This window comes from Parasteatoda tepidariorum, chromosome 8 (assembly GCF_982258835.1).
Source record: "Parasteatoda tepidariorum strain Cologne lab strain chromosome 8, Ptep-v5.0, whole genome shotgun sequence".
Classification (NCBI taxonomy): Eukaryota; Metazoa; Arthropoda; class Arachnida; order Araneae; family Theridiidae; genus Parasteatoda; species Parasteatoda tepidariorum.
Genome location: NC_141762.1, coordinates 37,648,356 through 37,670,604, shown reverse-complemented (window position 1 = coordinate 37,670,604; position 22,249 = coordinate 37,648,356). Strand labels below are relative to the sequence as shown.

The window sequence follows — 22,249 nt, the reverse complement described above, 5'->3', positions numbered from 1 at the left end:
CCAGGTCCCTTTTACCTTCTCAAGCTTAGTATTTTATTATCTCATTCTGTATTGAAAAAGTCAAATAACATTTCGGTCATTTCCCCAAATGTTTTCTTGATATAGATAGAGAGACATTTTTAAGTTTATTTTGAATTGTTTTTATTTGTAGTATATATTAATAATTATTTCCAATATTAACTGTGGGGGAAGCAGAAGTTATATTGTTGCATGCTCCATAAGTAACATTAAAAATGATTATTTATATACTTCTGAAAATGAACAAAATATACACAACTAAACATAATTAAACAACGTATAATTAATTCCATTAGCATATTTACTTTAACAATTTTAATGACTATTTAAAAAAAAAAAATCTAAATTGCTGCAAAGTTTTCATATGAAAAAATATCTACTATATTATTTTCTTGGTATAGAATTTAAATGATTTTGCTAACTCACTTTAACTAACTAGTAACATAATCTAGGAGTGTTTTTAAATTTTTTATATTTAAAGTTTTTTTTCTTGTAATTATTTTCTTAAAAAATCCGTGCAATTTTAAATAAAACCCTTTAAAACAAAAGTAATAATTAAACACATTCTTGGACCAGTTAATTTGTTATAAATACACTACTGGCCATTAAAATTACCACACCAGGAAGGAATGCAAATAACAGAATGATATTTCTGGCACATACATTATAGTTGGAAGAAAAATTTATTAAATTTTCAGGATATTTAGATGATCCTGAGAAATGAGTACTCAGAGCATTCTAGTGAAAAAAGAAATATGTGCAATAATTTCAAAAGGGAAAGAATGTACAAATGAAGGGATTTTTCTTTAATGACCTATGTCACTAGTTTTAATAAGACTGCATCCATCGATAATCACTTGTGTGTTAATTAACTTAAGCTAATTAACTGATTAACGAGGACCATCCATCGATGTCAGTGAGTTCGCATCACGTCCTCAGGTCTCCATTGAAGGGATATAATTATCGACTATGTCAACCTTCATCTATCAAAAGATACCTCAAGATAGAAATAAGTTACCATGTCTTACATACTATCCACAAATCTGAAACAAGAAGATATATATTTTGAACTAAGTACAAAATGTATTCTTTATGCTCAAAACACTAAATTACATTTAAACATTTCATATTAAATGTATAAATTTGAAATGCGTTTTTCTCGAAAATGTATTCATCGAACAGGGGGGAAACGTAATTACCCAGTTACTCAATCAAGGTGGAATTTTATTTGTTACTTTGAAATAACTTTTTTTCAAAATTTCTCAGGGTATGATTACTTAATTGATCATATTTAGTTAATAACTTAATGATAAATTTTCTTCTAAAAATTTCTCATAAAAATCCCCTTTTATCTCATTTATTATTTAGGGTAAACCAACTAGTGAAGGAACACTTCATATATATTGATTAAAAATAAGAATTTGAAAGTTTTTCTTTAGATTGATTGGTAACAATAGCTTACTGCCAAACAATAGGAAGTCATCTAGTAATATTTTGGATTATCTGGTCAAATAGACTTCTCTGGAAAAATTTTGGAATTTGTTATTATCTTTGCAACACCTTGTTTCTTTGAAAAAATTATTAGGTGAGTGTTTGTATTTATATGTTTGAAGTGGAATTAATTGTATGCAATAGTTTTATTTTTCTCACTGTGAAAAGGAGAATTCAAAATATAGTTATTGAAGTTACGTTTTATTTTTTTAAAGCATCATAGCATAATAAAGTACTGAGATAAGGGGGTGTTTATTCACTGGATCACCAAACGATCTAAAACCAGTGAAGGAACAAGTGTTTCTTTGCGGAGTTTTTTTCTAAGTTTATGAAAATAGAAGATAAACTTTAATTTTCTTGTACCTTTAGTGATGTTCCGCATCAAGAGTATGCTAAAAATACGAAAAACAACTTCTTACCAGAGAGGAAACAGGCATGTTCCTTTACTGGGCATAGATTTTCCAGTGAATGAACAGTATGTGTTGACACTTTAATTTTCAATTCATGATTACAGAAAAAAGTTAACATTTTCCAAGTATTTATATGTTATAATTTCAAGAATAGGCTTGTTTTTAAATATTTGTATGGCTAATAAATTCATAAAGAGCATTAAAAAATAATCAAAATTTAGTGTTCCTTTACTGGGTGTTCATTTACTGGTAAGAGCTGTTCCTTCACTTGGTCTTATTACTACTTGCTATTTGAACCTCCAAAACTTTAACATAACAATATTATGTAAGTTCTCTACAATTTTTTTTGCATAATTTGCAATTAGTAACAAATATGTTGACACTGTCATTTAACTAAAATTATGAATTTTGAAATTAATACGATTTTTTAAAAGGCAAGCGAAGCTTAAGTGTTCCTTCACTGGTTAGTTTACTCTATATCTCATCTATTATTTATACCCCTTTTATTTATATCTCATTCTCAGGCTAATTGATATCAGATTTCAAAATCGGTTTTCTATTTTTAAATGATCTGTCATTAGATTTGGTCATGAAAGGTATTTGAAGATGATCATGAGCTAGTTTTTCTATATGCAAAAGCTTCCATTTAAATTATTAAATATTTATTGAAATCGCCTCGGATCCTAATAATTGAAGGAAAATATAAATAAAACAAAGTAAACTGAAAAATAAATTAAAATTATGTTTAAAATATACTCCTTAAAATATGTATAGTAAAAACTTACAAAATATTTCGTTCTGAGTTTTTAGTGAAGGAAATCACAGTAAAAGGTATACCTACAGGGATGGACAAAATTATGGAAACTCTTCTATTCTAACATATTTTTTGATTTTTCTCAAAAAATACTGAGAGAATTTTATAAATTTAGAAATATTTAGGTTATGTAATTTCTCATATTTATTAATGAAGTTTAAAACTTTTAGAGGTTTGAAGATTAATTATTAAATTGGGTACCCTAAATTTATCCCATCCACAGTAACGACTTAATGACACAAATAAAATTTTTTACTATTAATTTTTAAAAAAAATTTTAAAAACTATTTGGAATGAAGTTTTACCTTCTAATTTAAATAATATGATTCAGTATTCAGAGCTTTACATTAGTATTTTAAAGAAACATATATAAAGAAAAGCTTAAAAAGTGTCGTAAAGAAAACCCACTTTACCTTACATTGAAAGATTATTTATTTCCCTTTGTTTCTCTTTAACCATTTTTATTTTTTTCCCTTTAGATGTATCAGCATACAAAATAGAAAAGAAATCAATGCTCCTTAAAAAAACACAAAAAGTAATAATTTTTAAAAGAGTTATCTTGCTAAGCTACATATCGTGATTGTACGAGACCTTGTACTGCGCGGGGAAAAAACATCCAAGATAACTTTTGATTTAATGAACGAATTAACACTTACTATGAGTCAATCTTAAAGGTGCGAGAGGGAAACTCCAAATTAGATTGTGCTGGTGATATTTAAAATTTTCGATATCAGACGCGAAAACGTTCTCTCTCTATGAATAAACACACCTTTTTTTCGACAGTTTATAATTTCTGACCACCAAAATATAGAGGGGTAGCCGCAACCGGGAAAATATGGTGCCAACAACTTAGTCAGGAAATTGGTCGACAGTTTGGACCCCTTTATGTCGATTTTATTTTTTAAGGATTTCGCCCTATCTCGAGAACTTTTTAAGCGAATTGGAAATTTTTGTAATACAATTTTAAAATTCGCTTTCCATAGATAATTCCAAAAATCACACCAGCTTATCCATTGATAATTCCATAAATAAATGATTTTTAATAACTGTTTATTTATATTTTATTTAATAATGATAGAAAAAATTTTAAATTGCAAGGTATACAATAGTTTACGTAATATACTATTGTGCATGCAAATTATACGTACATACAATTTTTTACTTAATTTTGAAGACCGTAATTTTAAATTGAGAATTACAAAACTTGTGCGAAATAGAACGAATAATTCCTGAGAAATCTTTAAATCCTGAGAAACCATCAAAAGATGATAGGTGCGATATATAGGTGTGTTATCAGAGGTACTTTTCCCGATTTTTAATGTTTCCTTTCTTTCTTTTCTTCTTAATATAAAGCTTTTCATGCTTTAAGAGAGGATTTCCCCAGTATAGTATATTAACATGGAATCATATCTCGTGATTTGATTAAAAAAAAGAAAACATTTAGATAAAAAATTTTATTTTGTTTAAATACATTATCGTCAGATAAAAAGAACACCAAATGATAAAACCATTTCACAGGAACTCTCTAATTCGAACAATAACGGTGATGAAAGGCATGCGAGTGACACAGCTTCGGAGATAAGAAAATAGTAACTGCGCACAAATAGTTTCTTAATGAGTTTCAGTTTGTGTTCGTTTTTCCAATATTTAGTTCGTAATTCTAACGGTGAGTTTAAGGAAATCGAAAGAGGTGGGTGTGAGAGGTTTAGCGAGTTTTATCGAGGCTCATCCGGAACTCACTAAACACCATAGACTTCATGATTGTACAGTAGGGAACCGATTATCCGGAACGATCGGGACCATCGCTATTCCGGATAACTGATTTTTCCGGTTTTCTGAATCGCTACAAAAATCCGTTTTTTTTATTGTGAAACCCAATTTTAAAAAAAAGCTGGAAATAATCTTAAAAAGAAGAAAAAAAGATTAAGTAATACACTAATGATTATTTCCAAAATGATGGTAACGTAAACATCTTTTAAAAAAGAAAGAAAAATTCTAAAATCTTACAAGGAAAAAAAATGTTTTTTTTTTTTTAAAAAAAATGGCGGGAAAATTTACCGAATTTCGTTTCCGTTTTTTGGTTTTCCGGTTTTCTGATTTCCGGATAACGGGTTCTATACTACGGTGGTTATTGATGGAAATAATCTAATTCATTTTTTGTATTCCTTTTATAAGATTAATTGTGCTTACGGAGGTGATTACAACAAGTAAATAAAGTTTTTGAATTTTTCCTTTAAACCTTTAAAAATATTGTTTTTAACATATTTTTATATCGGATTGAATGATAAATAAAAAAAACTGGTGGCAAAGTTATAGGTTATAAAATGAAGTTTATTCAAAATAAAGCATAGTAATCTGTAACCTTTCTTTTATACTTAAATATTTAACTTTTAAAATATAACTTTTTCTGACTTAAAATGTTTTCAATAATTTTTCAAAAAATTAGTACTGTGTAAAGGATATATTCTTAACACTAGAAAGACTGAAACTTAGTGCATACCTATATTGCCCAAAAGAAGTCAAAATGACTGGATTGTAAAAGAATAAATAATGCGTAAAGAAATTTGTTGAAAATTAATTTTTAATATTTTTTATATTATTTATAGTTATATAACAAGTTAATTATTAATATTAACAATATAAAAATTATATATTGTACAAAATTATCAGAAATTGTGTCACTAAGTACATCATTGTTTTTCTAATTGAAATTAAAAGTAGCCAAAATGACTTCCTTAGGCAATCAAGTGTTAAAGTTTTTTAGAAGTTATCAAATTTTATGATTTTTGAAAGAATAAAATGTCCATTGAATAAAGTCTATTGAAATGATTTAAAAATTATTGTTCCAAGTCTTAAAAATAAGGCGATTTTTAATCGAAAAAGTTTGTAAACACCTTCCTGGTGTTTCGATACATTTCGAAACTTGTTATTGGTGAAAAATTCAGTATGTAGTAGTATGTTATTCACATTAAATAAGGCATGAAGAAAATTAAGCATCTGATCATTATTTAATGAGCCTAAATTCTAAGTTCTAAATTGTATATATGGGTACATCTTACGAATGTTTCATTTTGTACACAAATTATTGGATTTGCTAACCACTTTTCATATGCATAGTAGAATGTATATTCAGCCATTCTCAACAAATATGCAATTTATTTAAATGATTTAAAAGCCTTATTGAATTATATTTTAAGTTTCTTAAAAAGGATAATTATAAGGGATGATTACAAGTATTTACGATTCCTTTTGCAATTACAATTAAAGCTACAATTACAATAAAATTACAATATATATATATATATATATATATATATATATATATATATATATATATATATATATATATATATATATATATATATATATATATATATATATATATATATATATATATATATATATATATATATATATATATATATATATATATATATATATATATATGAGACTTTTTTAAAATTTTGTAATTCAAAAGCTATTCTCTCAATTGCTCTCAAATTTTGTTTTTCGCCATTTAAGATTACATTCTTTATAATTATGTAAAATTTGCACACTTTACATCCATTCAATTCGATATTTATCAGACAATCATTAAATAGAATAACAAAAAATAGTAAATATTTATTGAAAATTATTATTCTTTTTTTAGAATTTTCTTTCGATACACCTATTTTATAAATGGGGTAAACATTTTTCGATTTGCTATAAAAGTTCTCGAGACATGGCAAAGTACACGAAAAGCAAAATCAACATTAAGGGATTCAAAGTTTCGAACCTTCTTCTGACCAAACTATTGACACCCTATTTTCCAGATTGCGGCTTTCCTCATATTTTGGGGGTCGGGATCCGAGTCGGTTGAAAATAAAGTTATCTCTAGTCAGGGAAAGCACGATTTTGTGTCAGATTTCGTATCTTAAATTAATGTTAGATATTAAAGTCAGACTTTCCAACCAATAAACTTAAGTCTTAGCACGTGAATGCCAGAACATTAGATCAAAAGTTATCTAGGGTGTTCCGCTTTTTTTTTAATTTTGTGCACTGTACCCTGTTAGAATTATCATTCTAAAATTACGTAAAGTAGCCGATTGAAAGTTGAAGGCATTTCTAATAATTGTCTTCAAATTCATCTTTGTTGCCTCCAATTAATCAAACATGTCTAGTTGTTTATTACATTCACCTTCCTGTACTGCGATATGTCAGATTTCGACACTGCTTTTGGTAATTTTCTCACATAAATATTAAATTTTACCCGCAATGTGTGTGTTTTTTTAATTTTCTCTTTTGGTAAAGAGTCTAAAAATACATATAAGGACCGCTAACGAAAGCAAATTAAGGTGTTTCAACAGTTGAATAATACAGCTAAAATCTTTACAAAATTTAGCGTTAGGTACTCAAAAATTGAAAAGTTTGAGGATAATGTAATAATAAGCCACATTTTCAGATTGTAGATCATTTTCAGATAGATAGTGAAAAATATCCGGTTTTTCATGTAGGCTATAAGATTTTTCTGCGTATTAAGCTGTTATGTTGTCAACAGTGGCGTTAGTATTAGTTTTCTTACTCTAGTTTTAAATATCACAAAACATTTTTTTTTTTTTTTTTTTTTTTTGTCTTTTTATTTTTTCTTTGACAGTACAATATTTGATTTAAAGAACAAATAATAATATAAATCAAATTTTGGTATATAATAGCACGACAAAGCTCAGATTAGCGAAGTTCATAATGACTCAGCAAAGTTCATAATGACTTAATAAAAGTTCATAATGACTCAATAAAGTTCATAATGCCTTCATAAATTTCATACTAAAGTAGTAACGTAAATAACTACTCATCCAAGCTCTTAATGATACAGGAAACTTCATAATGACGCAACAAAGTTCATAATGACTTAGAAAAGTTCATAATGACTTAGAAAAGCTCATAATGACTCACAAAAGTTCATAATGACTCAATAAGTTTCCTAATGTCTCAGAAACGTTCATAATGGCGAAGTTCATAATGACTTAATAAAGTTCATTTTGACTCCACAAAGTTCATAATGACTCAATAAAGTTCACAATGACTCGATAAATTTCATAATCATGAAGCCCATAATGACTCATTAAAGTTCATGACGCAATAGCATAGTTCATTATGACTCAGGAAAGTTCATAACGACTCAACAAAGTTCGCAATGACTCATGAAAGTTCATAATGACTAGATAACGTTCATAATGACTCAATAGGCTTGGTGGTGACTCAATTCAGGATAATGACAATCTCATAGTTTACATTCGCTTGTAACAGCTAGTAAAAAGCTGTCTCATGAAGGAGCGAAACCCCTTCTTCTTTTGCGCCAAGCGCTTGTTCTCTTTAAAGCTTTCTTCACCAGCCAAACGTTTCTTCACTTTGGAAGACTCCGCCAAAAGCCTCTTTTCTCTTAAATCAATAACATAGGTATGAGGACAACCATCATTTCTAAAATTAAAAGAAAAAATCATTAATAAATCAATAACATAGGTATGAGGGCAGTCTTCATTTCTAAAATTAAAGGAAAAAACCATTAATTAAATCAATAACATAGGTCTGAAGGCAACTATTTATTCTAAGATTAAAGGGGAAAAAATCAGATTAATTAGGTTAGCCTTGCCTGTTTTCTTTTTATACACTGCTGCATTAAAGTGCTTTTCCGAATTTGATAGAGATTGACATAAATTTTAAAGTTTCCTACTTAAATTCAAAAAATTTTCAAGCTTTTAAAGTTTTAACTTGTTTTCAACTTCTTATTTTAGTATTTTGTAAGAGCCACGCATTTTCTGTCTTTAATTTGTTTGTTTGGAAATCAAACAACAGACGTTTATAAGGCAAAGCAATTTCACAAAACATAAACGAATGCGAATAAAAAAATTTTAGCAACGAAACTACTTTAAGAAATTTTTTTTCATGTGCTCAAAACAATAAGCGCATGAGCTATCTTAGAAATTGACTATCTTAGAATTAACTAAACAAATTGTTTCCCTTGCATAGCTTGAAAATATGTTTATTTGGCATACTATTTTAATCCACCCAATTTATGACTATGAAACTATGAAAAAAATATTTCTAATTATGAAACATAAATATTTTTAATTATGAATAAAGTATTTTCTTAATTTTGAAAAATATAATTTTGAAACTATGAAAAATGTGATTTGTTTTATTCAATTTCAAAAAAATTCCTCCTTCATTATTTTCAACAAAAAAAATCTAATTTTGTTCTAGAGCAATATAATTTTCCTGCTAGAATAATATGTCGAATTACTTCACAAACCTCCATGAATGATATCATACATTGTTTCAATATTTTTTATATTTCTTGACTTGTCACAAACTGTCACACTTGATCATACCTCCTCCATTTCTCTTCTCATTTCCCATGTCCCTTGTCACACAACACGCATACTCGCAGTTTTGAAATTAAGCACTTTGTTACAAATCATACTTGTGTGCATTAATTACATTTGTGATCATAGCAATATTAATGAATATATGTATACTTATTATGCAACGTGAGAATGAGGTTTACTTATATTAATAAAAAAATATAGTTTCTAGTATCCTGCTCTCCCCAATTTGTGACCCTGGGCTGTTAGAATACGATATTCTCGTTCACCTATAGATTCCAAAACCATAAAGTTGCTAAACTATATCCAATGTTATGCGGCATGTAAAAGATCCCTGGAGTACCTTATTGGCTCTTGGCATTTCCGACAAAATTAAATTCCTTGTGCACTTTAGCATCCAAATAGAGTCTCGGTGCTGCCATCTAGTGTGGCAGAAACTAGATGTCCAAATCAACATGACCAACGGTATCTCACCCATTGTGGTGGTCCTGAAAGAGTGGATACCACCTACCAAGTTGTTTGAAATTTTTTTTCATTCATATTCAAAATTTTATCAAATATTGATTTTGTAAATTAAGAAGAAAAATCAATGATGAACAACTGCTTCGCCTAGATCTAAATATTTGCAAATTTAAAATTATTGTTCGGAAGTGAGCCGGGTTTGGAAAATTTTATCTCGAACGCAAAAAAAAGGACACCGGTGTTTCATGCTGTATTTCATAACCATGAATTATTAAAATGCTAGATTAAATATTTTTTCACTTATTTTGACCTAAATTAGTACAAAATAATGAAAAATAGGTTTTAAAGAAATTCTGCGTCAAAGGGTTAAGTTTCGACAGTGTTGATTAGAGTGAATTGATTAAAGAATTTAAAAAGAAGCAGGTTGGATTTTAATTCATTACAGAGTGAAAAACTGCATGCATGATACGATACGAATTATCAAACCACGAAGAAAATTAAATAAATAAAAATAGATTAACTGTTATTTCAACTGAATAATTTAAAAGTAACAATTTGAAATTTTTTATTATATTTGGATGACAATAGTTTAAATATAATATTAATTATAAATTATACTGTTATAATAAACACAATGATTTAAATAAGATAAAAATTGTTTTAATTACCTCTTAATAGTAGCACCAATATCAATGGTGCCTATCATTTCATTTGGTTCTTCCAAAGTTGCCTCATCCTGTTTTATTTCATCAATCACATCACGAGGTTCAGTGCTAAAAATATGTAAAAAAATAAATCTTTACGTACGGTAACTAAAGTTAAAGTTTTTTTCATCATTTTGCGGGCTCAAACTATTAATAATGTTAGCTTCCTGTTTGATGTGTAATCATGGTAGCTTTATACTTCATGTAAGTTTATGTTAATGTTGTTAAAATCAATATTTTTTCATCCTTGTAACAAGAAGTAGTACTTAATTTATTAATATTAATTATTGAAATGTTGTTATGCTATTTAACATTATTTTTCGAATAATAAGACAGTAAAAAAGGCAAGTCCTAATTCCAAACTTAAATATAGTTTTCTTAAAGGATGGTAAAAAGTTTTCTTTTGTGATCCTACCATTTTTATTTATTTAATTTGAAACTGTGAATTCAGTTAAAAAGAATTATTTTTCCAACTCATAATGTGTGGTAAATTATTAATAAATTTAAAAAGAACTGTTTTCTTTTCATTAGAAAAAAATTAAAATTATTATGTACTTTCTTGCTCAGTAAAACTGATATAAATGCATATTCTGTTGATTCAAGGAATTTTCAAATAGTTTACGTTCATCAAGAATGCGAATGCGTTCATCAAGAAATGCGAACTATTGAAATACATAAAAAATTATACTTAATACTTATAATCATAACAAAGCAAATATTTTGAACACAATAAGTTAGAATTTATTAATAACTACCTGATTACACTACATTGTTAGGATTTTCATTCTAAAATTACGATAAAATAACCGGTAGTAGTCTGTCCATTCCCATTAACAGTAAAGTTTATGACAAAAAAAAACAGAAGATACTGTTAGAACTATGAATACAAAAATATGCGGGTTTTTAACCCTTTACAACTAGCCTATTTTCAAAACCGTAAAAAAGAAATTCAACTGGACGGTGGAGGTAGGCGTTTCGTTAGATAATGGTCATTGGAGTAAGGTTGTGGTTGAGTTGTGTTTAATCAAATGAGCCGTGGAATAGAATATAATTAGTTTATCTGGTTATTTCATATCTATCGTAAGAGATAGGAAATGCTAGATTTGTTTGTGCTAATCAGTTATATTCTATTATATTCTATTCTATTCTACTCTATTCTATTCTATTCTATTCTATTCTATTCTATTCTATTCTATTCTATGCGTGAATAAAAATATCGTAGTGTAGCAGCTTAGAGTCATAAAATTGGGGAGTGCAGGACACTGGAAACTTTTCATGTGTTGAAGGGAATGAAGGAAATATTGTGGCATTAACGCTGAGATTTGAACCCCCGTTGTGTCCATCATGAGATAAACAGATTAGCCCTCTAGTCTCCAATATGTATTCAGCTACAGGGAACTAAGTGGCCTCATTAGGTGGGCCTAGTTGGTGTGATAAAATTCTGGTTGCCTAACCGTATTAGGTGAAAGCAGTTAATAAATGTTTTTTCTGACAGTTAGCAGTTTGAATACCATCCTTATTTGTAATTATTTCAATGTTTTGCCTGTAAATGGTAAAACAACAGTTAAATAAATTGCTATTTAACCATTTTTCCGTGAAATTTCTAAGAGTGTAGGATCAGAATCATTAGAGCCATTTATTTGATTCTGATCATCAACATATATTATATTCTCTGTTTTAATTTAATCATCTGAATCAGACAGTCTATCACTAAAGAGGAAAAACATAAACTAAAATGGGTTTTCATCAGGCAAAAACTGTGTAGTGAATTTTGTTTCATTCATTAAAAGGTTTCATAGTTTAAACTCTAAAGTAAGATATCTAGCCCTTTTTTTAAAAATAGTTTTTTGAATCATATAAAAACTTGTTCTTTTCATTGCATACTCTATTTCTTTATATATATGTGGAGCTTTATTTTAGCTTTGATAATTTTTTTTATAATTTATAGTTTTGAATTAAGTAAAAAAAGGTAATATTTTAAAACTATAATAATCATAATTTAATAAGATTTTTTTAAACAATAAATAAAGGCAATCATTCCATATTCTCAATTGGAATAAAGTCAGTTGAAACCTTTCATATGGTTTCACTAAAATAAAGCCAATAGAATGATTGAAGACTTCAACGCAATTGAAATCTTCAATCTTTCATACATATTTGCTCGTTAGAACTTCTTTAAATTCAAACTGTCGTGTTGATTTGTGTGTATTTATATATCGTTTAGACGAATCGAAGGTAAAATCAAAAATGGAAATACAAAAAATCTTATATAAAATAGTTTTACTCTTATTAAAATAAATATTTAGAAAATAATAAGATGGAAATTATTTATAATAACCTGATCACAGTAGGATCAGAATCACTGGAACCATCTGATTGATTCTGACTATCCACAACTGCCTGATTAGTTTCATTCTCTGATTCAATTTCCTCCTCCAAATCAGACACTCTATCACTAAAATTAGAGAAGAAAAAGTGTTTATTTTTTTATCAGGTTTTTATTGTAACTCATATTTGAAAAAATAATAATGCTGGTTTCGCAATATTCATTCAAGTATTTTATAGGCTAAATTCAGAAGAATGCTTATTCGCTATGTAAATGTTTAATATTTATTTTTAGAATTACATTGTAATGAAAGATTTTTTTGTAGAAGAGGCTACTGAAATACGTTTAACAGTAATATGACCACATCTCTATAGTCAAAGGTAAGTTTTCTTAAGCCATCACAAAAACTTACGTATTGTAGTACTTATTTTGAAGCTCATTTCTATATACTTAAAAGTAAGATTTTTTCAGACAACATAAAAACTTGCTTCTTGTTGCATACCATTCTTATCTATTAAATTTAGGAATTTTATTTAATTGAAAAATAGTAGTTTCTGTAATCAGTAATTATAAGCTATATTTAAACTATAATAGATTTAATAAGAGTTCTCTTTTTCTCATAAGAATTAAGCAAATTGAAATCATTCATATACGCTTTTGGTCCGTAAAACTAAGGAACTGTAATTGAAGAATTTTGCTGTATAAAAAGCTAAGAAAATACGCTAAACGTTGATATAGTTAAGAGTAAGTTTAAGACATCGCAACATTTGGTTTTTTGTTGAAAATCATCTTTAACTACCAAATTTAAAAGTTTGAATTCAGTGAGAAATGCTTTTTTAGACAGTTATATAAACTATATTGATACTACAATAGATATTAATAATAAATTTCAAAAGAATTCAATCTTTTTCAAAAGAAATAAGCCAATGGAAATCATTAACGAACCTTTTAGGGCAGTAAAAACAGTTTTTAATTGTTGATTCTTAGTATTCATATTAATTACAGAAATTATAAAGAAAAAAAGCAGATAAATGTAGCATGTAGAAAATTAAATTAAATACTTGTTAACTTATTTAATTAAATTTTATGATAAGGATAATAGCCAAAAATATTAAAACTTACCTAATCATAGCAGATTCACAATCATCAGAACCATCTATTTGATTCTGCTCATTTAGGAATACCTCATGAGTAATATTTCCTGCTTCAATTTTATCATCTGAGTCAGACGATTCATCACTAAAATTATAGGAGAAAACCTTCAACTGAAATGTTCTTTTTCATCAGGCTTTTGTTGTAATTTATTTTTAAAATATTGTTAAATGCTTTTTTGTCCGCATTCATTTAAAAGTTTTGAAACTTAAATTAGGAAGACAGATTTCTATCTTTTTAAGTGCAATTTATAATTCATTGATTAAGTAGTTATTAAAAGTGAATAGTGATTTTTATTAAAAGAATTCTATCTTTTCCATAAGAAATTAGCCAATTGAAATCATTAATGTACGTTTTTGACCCGTAAAAATTATTTTAAATTTATACTACTTTGATTCATATTAATTACACAAATCATAAAGAAAGAAAGCAGATAAATGAAACATGTCGAAAATTAAATTAAATACTTATAAACTTATTTAATTAAATATTATGAAAAGCATAATAGTCAAAAATATTAAAACTTACCTAATAATAGCAGGTTCACAATCATCAGAACCATCTATTTGATTCTGTTCATTCACGAATAACTCATGAGTAATATTTCCTGTTCCAATTCCCTCATCAGAGCCAGACGATTCATCACTAAAATTATAGGATAAAAATGTCAATTAAAGTGTTCTTTTTCATCAGGCTTTTGTTGTAATTCATATTCAAAATATTGTTAAATGTTCCTTTTCCAGCATTCATTTAAAAGTTTCAAAACTTAAATTCAGAAGACAGATTTCTGTATTTTTTTTTAATTTCAAGACAAAATTATCTTGTAAGGCAAAATTACCTTGTTTAAAAAACATGCTCATTTATACTTTTTTCGCTATTTCTATGTATATAAAAAACGATGCGATGTTTTCGGACAAAGAGGACCTATATTATGATTTTAAAACATTTTCTGGTGCTCAAAGTATTCGAAAGCCTCGGTCGCTTTGGACGAAAATGTTCTTTCCATTCATTTTTCACCGTTTGCAATGTAAGTTCTTTGCAACTGATTTTAAATTGACTCAAATTTTAACAAACCATGGAAATTTTAAGAGATATTTATTTCGTTTCCATCTGCAGACCAGTGGAATTTGTGCTTGCGGTGATGCTGAACATTTTCTTCTTCATTGTAGCCTGTATGCGAGTGCCCGAATGAATTTAAAGACTGATTTGAGACGTCTTTCTATTTGTTGGCCGCCTGTCTTATCAGAACTGTTCAAAAGTATTGAAAGTCTTGCGGCCTTGCGGAATTTTGTCTTTAATGTAAATTTGTAAATTTTTCTTCTTTTTGTTTTCTACTTACAACTGTAAGCCTCATGCTATACTTTGTGGTGCATGAGGAGTTTTAAGTCGTTTAAATAAAATAAAAAAGTATTCGAAAGGTTTTGAGAACAAATATTGGAATTTGAGAATTGTCCTCAGGATTTGATGATGTTTGGTCACCTTAAAGTCACTGATTTTAGCCTTGTTCTTAAAGTTATGGTCGCTTACGTAATCACATTCTGAGCAGACAAACACCACGTGCGTTCGTTCTGTCTTCATTTTAATTGCAGTCAGCTCATAATTCGTGCTTTATCAACAATCGATTACGGTGAGACTTGAGTAGACAGTCGCCAGTCAAAAGCTAGTTTAGATAGAAATCACCACTGCCTACTTGGTGGAAGATTTCTAGAAATGGTTTGTTTTTATATGTGGAGCTTCATCTTGGTATTCTTTTTCTCATTTTGAACTTGTTTTATTTTAGTCTTGAGTTGATGTTTATTAATTTTTAATCAGTAGGATGCCACTGTCCATGATGTAGCTTGTTTTGCGCCTAGGTCTTTTTTTGTTTAACTAAATATTATAAACTGAATACTGAAGAGAAGATTAAAATTAAAATTACCTAGTACTACTATCAAGATCAGGCATATTGGAATCTTCTGTTGGATTAGATTCCTCCATAAATGGATGATAATTGATAGATCTTGATTCTCTTTCATCATCGAAATTGTCTGCTCTTTCACTAAAATTATAAATACAAAAAAAAAAATGTCAAGTGCTTTCATCAGTTTTCAGTTACAACGCGAAATTTCAAAAAAAATGTGAAGTATATTTCATTAACTATTGCTTGATGGTTTTAAATTTTGTAACATAAACTAAGATTTCTTTCATTTTTGCTTTATTTTCTAGAAAACAATGTAAAGTGCATTTCGTTATCTATCATATAAAGTTTATGATATAAATAAAGATTTCTTTCATTTTTGCCCTATTTTCTTGAAAAAAATGTAAAGTGTATTTCGTCCTTAATTATTTAAAAGTTATAAAGTTCATGATATAAATTAATATTTTTTTCGTTTTAATATTATTTTCTTTAAAATAATGTAAAATGTATTTCGTCCTTTATCAATTAAAGGTTTTAAAGCTTATGATATTAAGTAACACTTCTTTCGTTCTAATATTATTTTCGTCGAAATAATGTTAAGTGTATTGCATCCACTATCCTTTAAACGTTTTTAAGTGTATAATAAAAATTAAGCTTTCTCAAGGTTTTATATTATTTTATTAAAAATAATGTAAAGCGTATTTCGTCCTTTATTATTTAAAGTTTATTACACATAAATAAGTTTATGACATAATATATGTCATATGACATAAGCGAAGATCTTTATCATATTCACATTATTTTCTTCAAAACAGTGTATATTTCGTCCCTTATCATTCAAAGGTTTTAGTTTATGATATAAACTAAAATTTGTTTCATATTTGCAATATTTTTTTCCAAGTAATGTAAAGTGTTTTTGTTCCTTTATCATTTAAAGGTTTTAAAGTTTATGATATTAAGTAACACTTCTTTTTTTTTTAAATATTATTTTCATCGAAATAATATTCAGTGTATTTTTTTCTTTATCATTTAAAGATTTTAAAGTTCATGATATAAATGATATTTTTTACGGCCGAAAACTCCACGTGTGCACAATAATGACTCTTACACGCTACATCTGTCGGGGTTACAAATTTCTCCGAGTTCCCATAACACATCAGTACCTCTGGAGTTACGGAGATTGATAAGTGCTCTGGTATAGGCCAAAATTACGACCGACGAAGAGATGGATGGTGTGAGAATGTGTCCTCCCCGTAAAATGAGCTGGGACATATGTGTGTGGCAAAAGTCAAATTCTTGGGCATAGATGGAGCCACTGGAAAAAAAGAAGTGTACCCTCTGCCTTAAAATGGGCTTGTCTGTATTGACAAGTGGCATAAGACAACAACACACAAGATCTTGGACTATATAACTCGATGATTCTTTCTTATCTGATTTTTCGGCTTACTATTTATTGTTTTGGATGCCAAATAAATTGACCCTAAAACGTGAAAATATTTATGTCACGAAAATTTATTTTAAATATTTAAAACACAAACATCTACATACCCATTATCAGTTCCAGAAGAACTGGAACTGGTGTCTCTATCCTCGCCCTGTTCACTAGCTAAAATGACAAAAGAAATTATGTTTCAACTTAACATGTTTTTGTTAAAAAATGTAAGGGTTGTCCAAATAAAAAGTAGACAGCTTCAAAAATGCAGTAGTGATCGCATCACCACCCTAAGGTTAAGGTAGATAAAGATAAGAGATTAGGGAGTGTTTAATTGATTAAACAGTCCCCTGAGCCCATTTGAAGGAATGAAATATGGTGGTAAGAAGGATGGGCCCGGAAAAAAACTCTATCACAGTAGTAAGTTTTTCCCTGAAAAAAAATTAGCGAAATGCAAACGTTTATTTATCATTATGTTCGATGTTTATGGCAAACACTATCTAGGAAAAACGGCTGTAAGCAAATGGTGTATAAAGTTTTCTTTAAGGGTCGTGTACAGTGCACCAAAAAAGAAAAAGAAGGAAGAAAAAAAAAAGCGAACTCCCTTGAATAACGTTTGCATGATAAAATACTATTTTACATGATAAAATATAAAACTTCTGTGAAATCGTTCGAAGAGCGCCTGAGAAATTGACTTTGAAAAATAAGATTTTTCAAAATTCGATATTACAGGAACTATACAACTGATTTCGCTCACATTTAGTATTTTGCCATGTAAAATTGCATGCTTTATAATGACCTGAAACATTGTATACCCTACAATTTAAATTTTCGTCGATTATTATTAAATAAAATTAATTATTATAAACTATTATTAAATAAAATTGTAAATGCTCCTTAAAGATAAAAAAAAAATGAACATATAACTGATGAAATGCGTTTCTGCTTCATTCTTTTAAAAATTGAAATGACATTTTTCCAGAAGGGAAAAAACATGGTTTCTAAAATAAATTTTGCTATGTTCTATTTAAAGAACTCCCGCCTCAGACTTCGGGGTTGTTGGCTGCTATGGAAACAAAAAGAAGCTAATTTTTTTGGGGTGGAGGGGAACTTTTAATATTTTCCTCGCCAACTCCTGTCAAAACTTGTCTTTAATTTTTTCGACATATCCGTAGCTGAAAGAGTTATAACTCGTAGCCATAGTCATTGATAGTGCTCCAGAAGATAGGTAAAGGGAGTTTTTCAGTTGCGCAGATTATAGTCTTTATTAATACCATTATTGAAAAGTTCCCTTTTATTAAGTTATTTTCTAATGAGAAGAAAATATGCTTTAATTTTACGCAAATACTTCATTCTTTTTGAAGCTTAAAAGAATTTTAATCGAAATTGTGGTTGGAGTGAAGGAAAGGGTTTCCCTTGAATTGTGTACTGTAACTTTGAGCTTTTACTATACACAAATTCTTCGATTTTCCTATTATTTCTATCACGATTTCTTATTATTAGAAAGTCTCACTTTTTAACTTATTTTATCTGTTTTCTGCAAAAACATTAAAAAAAATTGCCGAAATAAGAGGTGCACCCAACTGTAATTTACCGAAACATTGCATTGACTATTGAAATAAAAGGGGTTTATCCTAGTATAACATATGGAGAACTTGGTGACATTGGCGATGTTTTGGAGGGTTGAAAAGTTTGCAATCTGTAGTAGATTTGGTGATATTCGGTGGGTAAAGGCCTGGTTTCTTAAGACAAGCGCCTTCTTTGGGCGTCAGCGGAATTTGACGTACCGCTGACGCCAACAAAATACTGTTTTGCAATCGGTCCAACGCAGCCATTATATCGCATTGCGCACGCGTTAATAACGTAAACAAATATTTATTTTGAATTTGTATTGATTTTGTTATTGTCGACCAGTGCTTTAGAGAACAAATAATGACTTTGTCCAAGAAAAAACACATTATAGCTTAGCTAAATGAAGAAGAGGAAGAAGAAGCTCTGTTTAATGTTAAAATGAAAATCTTGGCTGATTTCAATGCTCTGTTGGATGTTGTCCGCCATTGCTTCTGTCGTTAACGTTACGTTGTAATCGGTCTGCAGTTGATTCGGTCGTCAGTCGTCGTTCAAGCTTAGTCGGCCTGTCCTAAGAGGGAAAAATATACTTGAAGGTGCTCAGACCAAACCAGGCCTTTATTGTTTTCTAGCCAATTTGCATTTGTATTTTAGAATTTGGTGACAAGCTCCTACGCGTCATTTCGGCATTGACGACATTTTTCAAAATAGTACCAAGGTACGCTTTACCGTAAGCTTGGATTTTACCCAGAAAAGTAGAAACTGTACATTTTGTTCATAAATTTCCTTCTATATTTTCATTTAAATATTTTGCGTTTGCGTTAAAGCTGACGTTATCGATGAATTTTTATTCTTAAATTAATAAGGATTGGAAACTTTTACAAATAATAGCAAAAATTATAGTTACAATTTAGACAATTTAAATTCCTTTCTCACAAAAAAAGTAATTGTCTGAACTAATTTATGAAAGGCTAGTAATTTTCATCAAGTTTTAAATTCTTCCTAATCATGTTTAAGCTCAGTTTTTAAAATAAGTTTAAAATTACAAAAAAATATATAAGCACTTACGAAAAGGTCTCGGATGTTCTCTAAGCTCTTTTTGCCAATAATTCAGCAGAGCAAAGCGATATAATTCACTCATTTTACCAAAGTTTTAAGAATTTGTCAAAAAAGACGCTATTCATTCAAAATGGCTTCAATAAGAATGATTTGTTAAAATTTATTTTATCTATTGTTGCTGTTGATAACAAAGGTTTTTTCGTTAAATACGTTTAATTAAGAACCATTCAACAATGTCTGACGATATACTTCTTGATTCAATTTTCCAAAGTATTGTTGTAAATATTTTGATATTGTTGATTTTAAACAATGAAAGAAATGTTTGAAATGGAAATTAAGATAAAAAGAAATGCTTCAAATATATTTATACATTATAAAGTACAGTAGTAGCAAAGTATTTTAACTTTTTAAGCGATCAAAATTTAGATTATGACTCTTATTATTTCGACGCTGATGAAAAGTTTATACGAAGTAAAAATAATCATCAAACAGATTAAAAAAATTGAATTTTTTTTTTTTAAATTTAGTACAAAGTTGATCTTTTTCCAATAATTATATCCCAAGTTTCTTTTTTATGAGAATTACACATTCAGGTTTATTTCTTAGAATGAAAATCGATTATTTGTCAGCTCAATAAAAATGGTGTTATTAAATAAGTTTGATTTTTTTTAAAAATAAAATTTCATTACTCTAGGTATCTAACCCAATAACAGAACTGAACTCTCTGAGTCACTAACTTATATTTTTATTTTATTTTTATAGTAGCTATAAAATTAAAATCTTTTATTATTACCATTTGTCTTTCGTATTTTTTTTCGTACCATTCAAGTTTTTCTGTACAAGAATAAATAAATAAAAAATAACATAACGAAAAGTCGAGAGGGAGACAAGACGGGGTATACTTAATATTTTTTTTATTTTCAATGCCTACCTGTGCTAGCATTTCGTAAATTCAGGCATTTACGAGGCAGATTTGTCTTTCAGAGGCACCAAATTAGGTGAGCCAACGTTGCCCCGACAGTAAAGACAGATAGTGTAGAGAATGAAAGAACACCCATGCCTTGCCGGAATTCGAACCCAGAACATTTCTGATGCAAGGCTAGTTCACTGACCCCTACTCAGTCCGGTCGGCCTAAGTTTGCATTCTCCAACGCCCACCTGGGTTGACATTTCGTCAATTTAGGCGTATTTCCTGGCCACTCTTTCAGGGGCACCACATCAGGAGGGTCAACGATGCTCCCACAGTAAGGACAGATAGTACAGAGAATGAAAGAACATTCATTCCTTGACCGGGATTCGAACCCAGAACCATTCTGATGCAAGGCTAGTTCTCTGACCCCTACTCAGTCCGGTCGGCCTAAGTTTGTTTTCTCCAACGCCCACCTGGGTTGACATTTCGTCAATTCAGGCGTATTAGAGCAGATTTCCTGGCCACTCTTTCAGGGGTACCACATCAGGAGGGTCAACGATGCTCCCACAGTAAGGACAGATAGTACAGAGAATGAAAGAACATTCATTCCTTGTCCGGGGTTCGAACCCAGAACCATTATGATGCTAGGCTAGTTCACTGACCCCTACTCAGTTCGGTCGGCCTAAGTTTGTTTTCTCCAACACCCACCTGGGTTGACATTTCGTCAATTCAGGCGTATTAGGGCAGATTTGCTGGCCACTCTTTCAGGGGCACCACATCAGGAGGGTCAACGATGCTCCCACAGTAAGGACAGATAGTACAGAGACTGAAAGAACATTCATTCCTTGTCCGGGATTCGAGCCCAGAACCTTTCTGATGCAAGGCTAGTTCACTGACCCCTACTCAGTCCGGTCGGCCTAAGTTTGTATTCTCCAACGCCCACCTGGGTTGACATTTCGTCAATTCAGGCGTTTTAGAGCAGATTTCCTGGCCACTCTTTCAGGGGCACCACATCAGGAGGGTCAACGATGCTCCCACAGTAAGGACAGATAGTACAGAGAATGAAAGAACATTCATTCCTTGTCCGGGATTCGAACCCAGAACCATTCTGATGCAAGGCTAGTTCACTGATCCCTACTCAGTCCGGTCGGCCTAAGTTTGTTTTCTCCAACGACCACCTGCGTTGACAATTCGTCAATTCAGGCGTATTAGGGCAGATTTGCTGGCCGTTCTTTCAGGGGCACCACATCAGGAGGGTCAACGATGCTCCCACAGTAAGGACAGATAGTACAGAGAATGAAAGAACATTCATTCCTTGTCCGGGATTCGAACCCAGAACCATTCTGATGCAAGGCTAGTTCACTGACCCCTACTCAGTCCGGTCGGCCTAAGTTTGTTTTCTCCAACGACCACCTGCGTTGACAATTCGTCAATTCAGGCGTATTAGGGCAGATTTGCTGGCCACTCTTTCAGGGGCACCACGTCAGGAGGGTTAACGATGCTCCCACAGTAAGGACAGATAGTACAGAGAATGAAAGAACATTCATTCCTTGTCCGGGATTCGAACCCAGAACCATTCTGATGCAAGGCTAGTTCACTGATCCCTACTCAGTCCGGTCGGCCTAAGTTTGTTTTCTCCA

The 22,249-nt window shown here is 29.8% G+C and overlaps 1 protein-coding gene across 1 annotated transcript; it reads right to left on the bottom strand.

Annotated features, from left to right (window-relative positions):
• Positions 1 to 6,810: 6,810 nt before the first annotated feature.
• LOC107445646 (uncharacterized) lies at positions 6,811 to 17,270 on the bottom strand. Its single transcript, XM_071181504.2, has 7 exons — positions 17,188 to 17,270; positions 15,661 to 15,780; positions 14,271 to 14,387; positions 13,713 to 13,829; positions 12,603 to 12,719; positions 10,229 to 10,333; positions 6,811 to 8,193 (listed from the first exon to the last, which is right to left on the bottom strand). The coding sequence occupies exons 2-7, from the start codon at positions 15,717 to 15,719 to the stop codon at positions 8,004 to 8,006; spliced, it is 705 nt and encodes a 234-aa protein (XP_071037605.1). The 5' UTR covers positions 15,720 to 15,780; positions 17,188 to 17,270; the 3' UTR covers positions 6,811 to 8,003.
• Between the last annotated feature and the right edge of the window lie 4,979 nt (positions 17,271 to 22,249).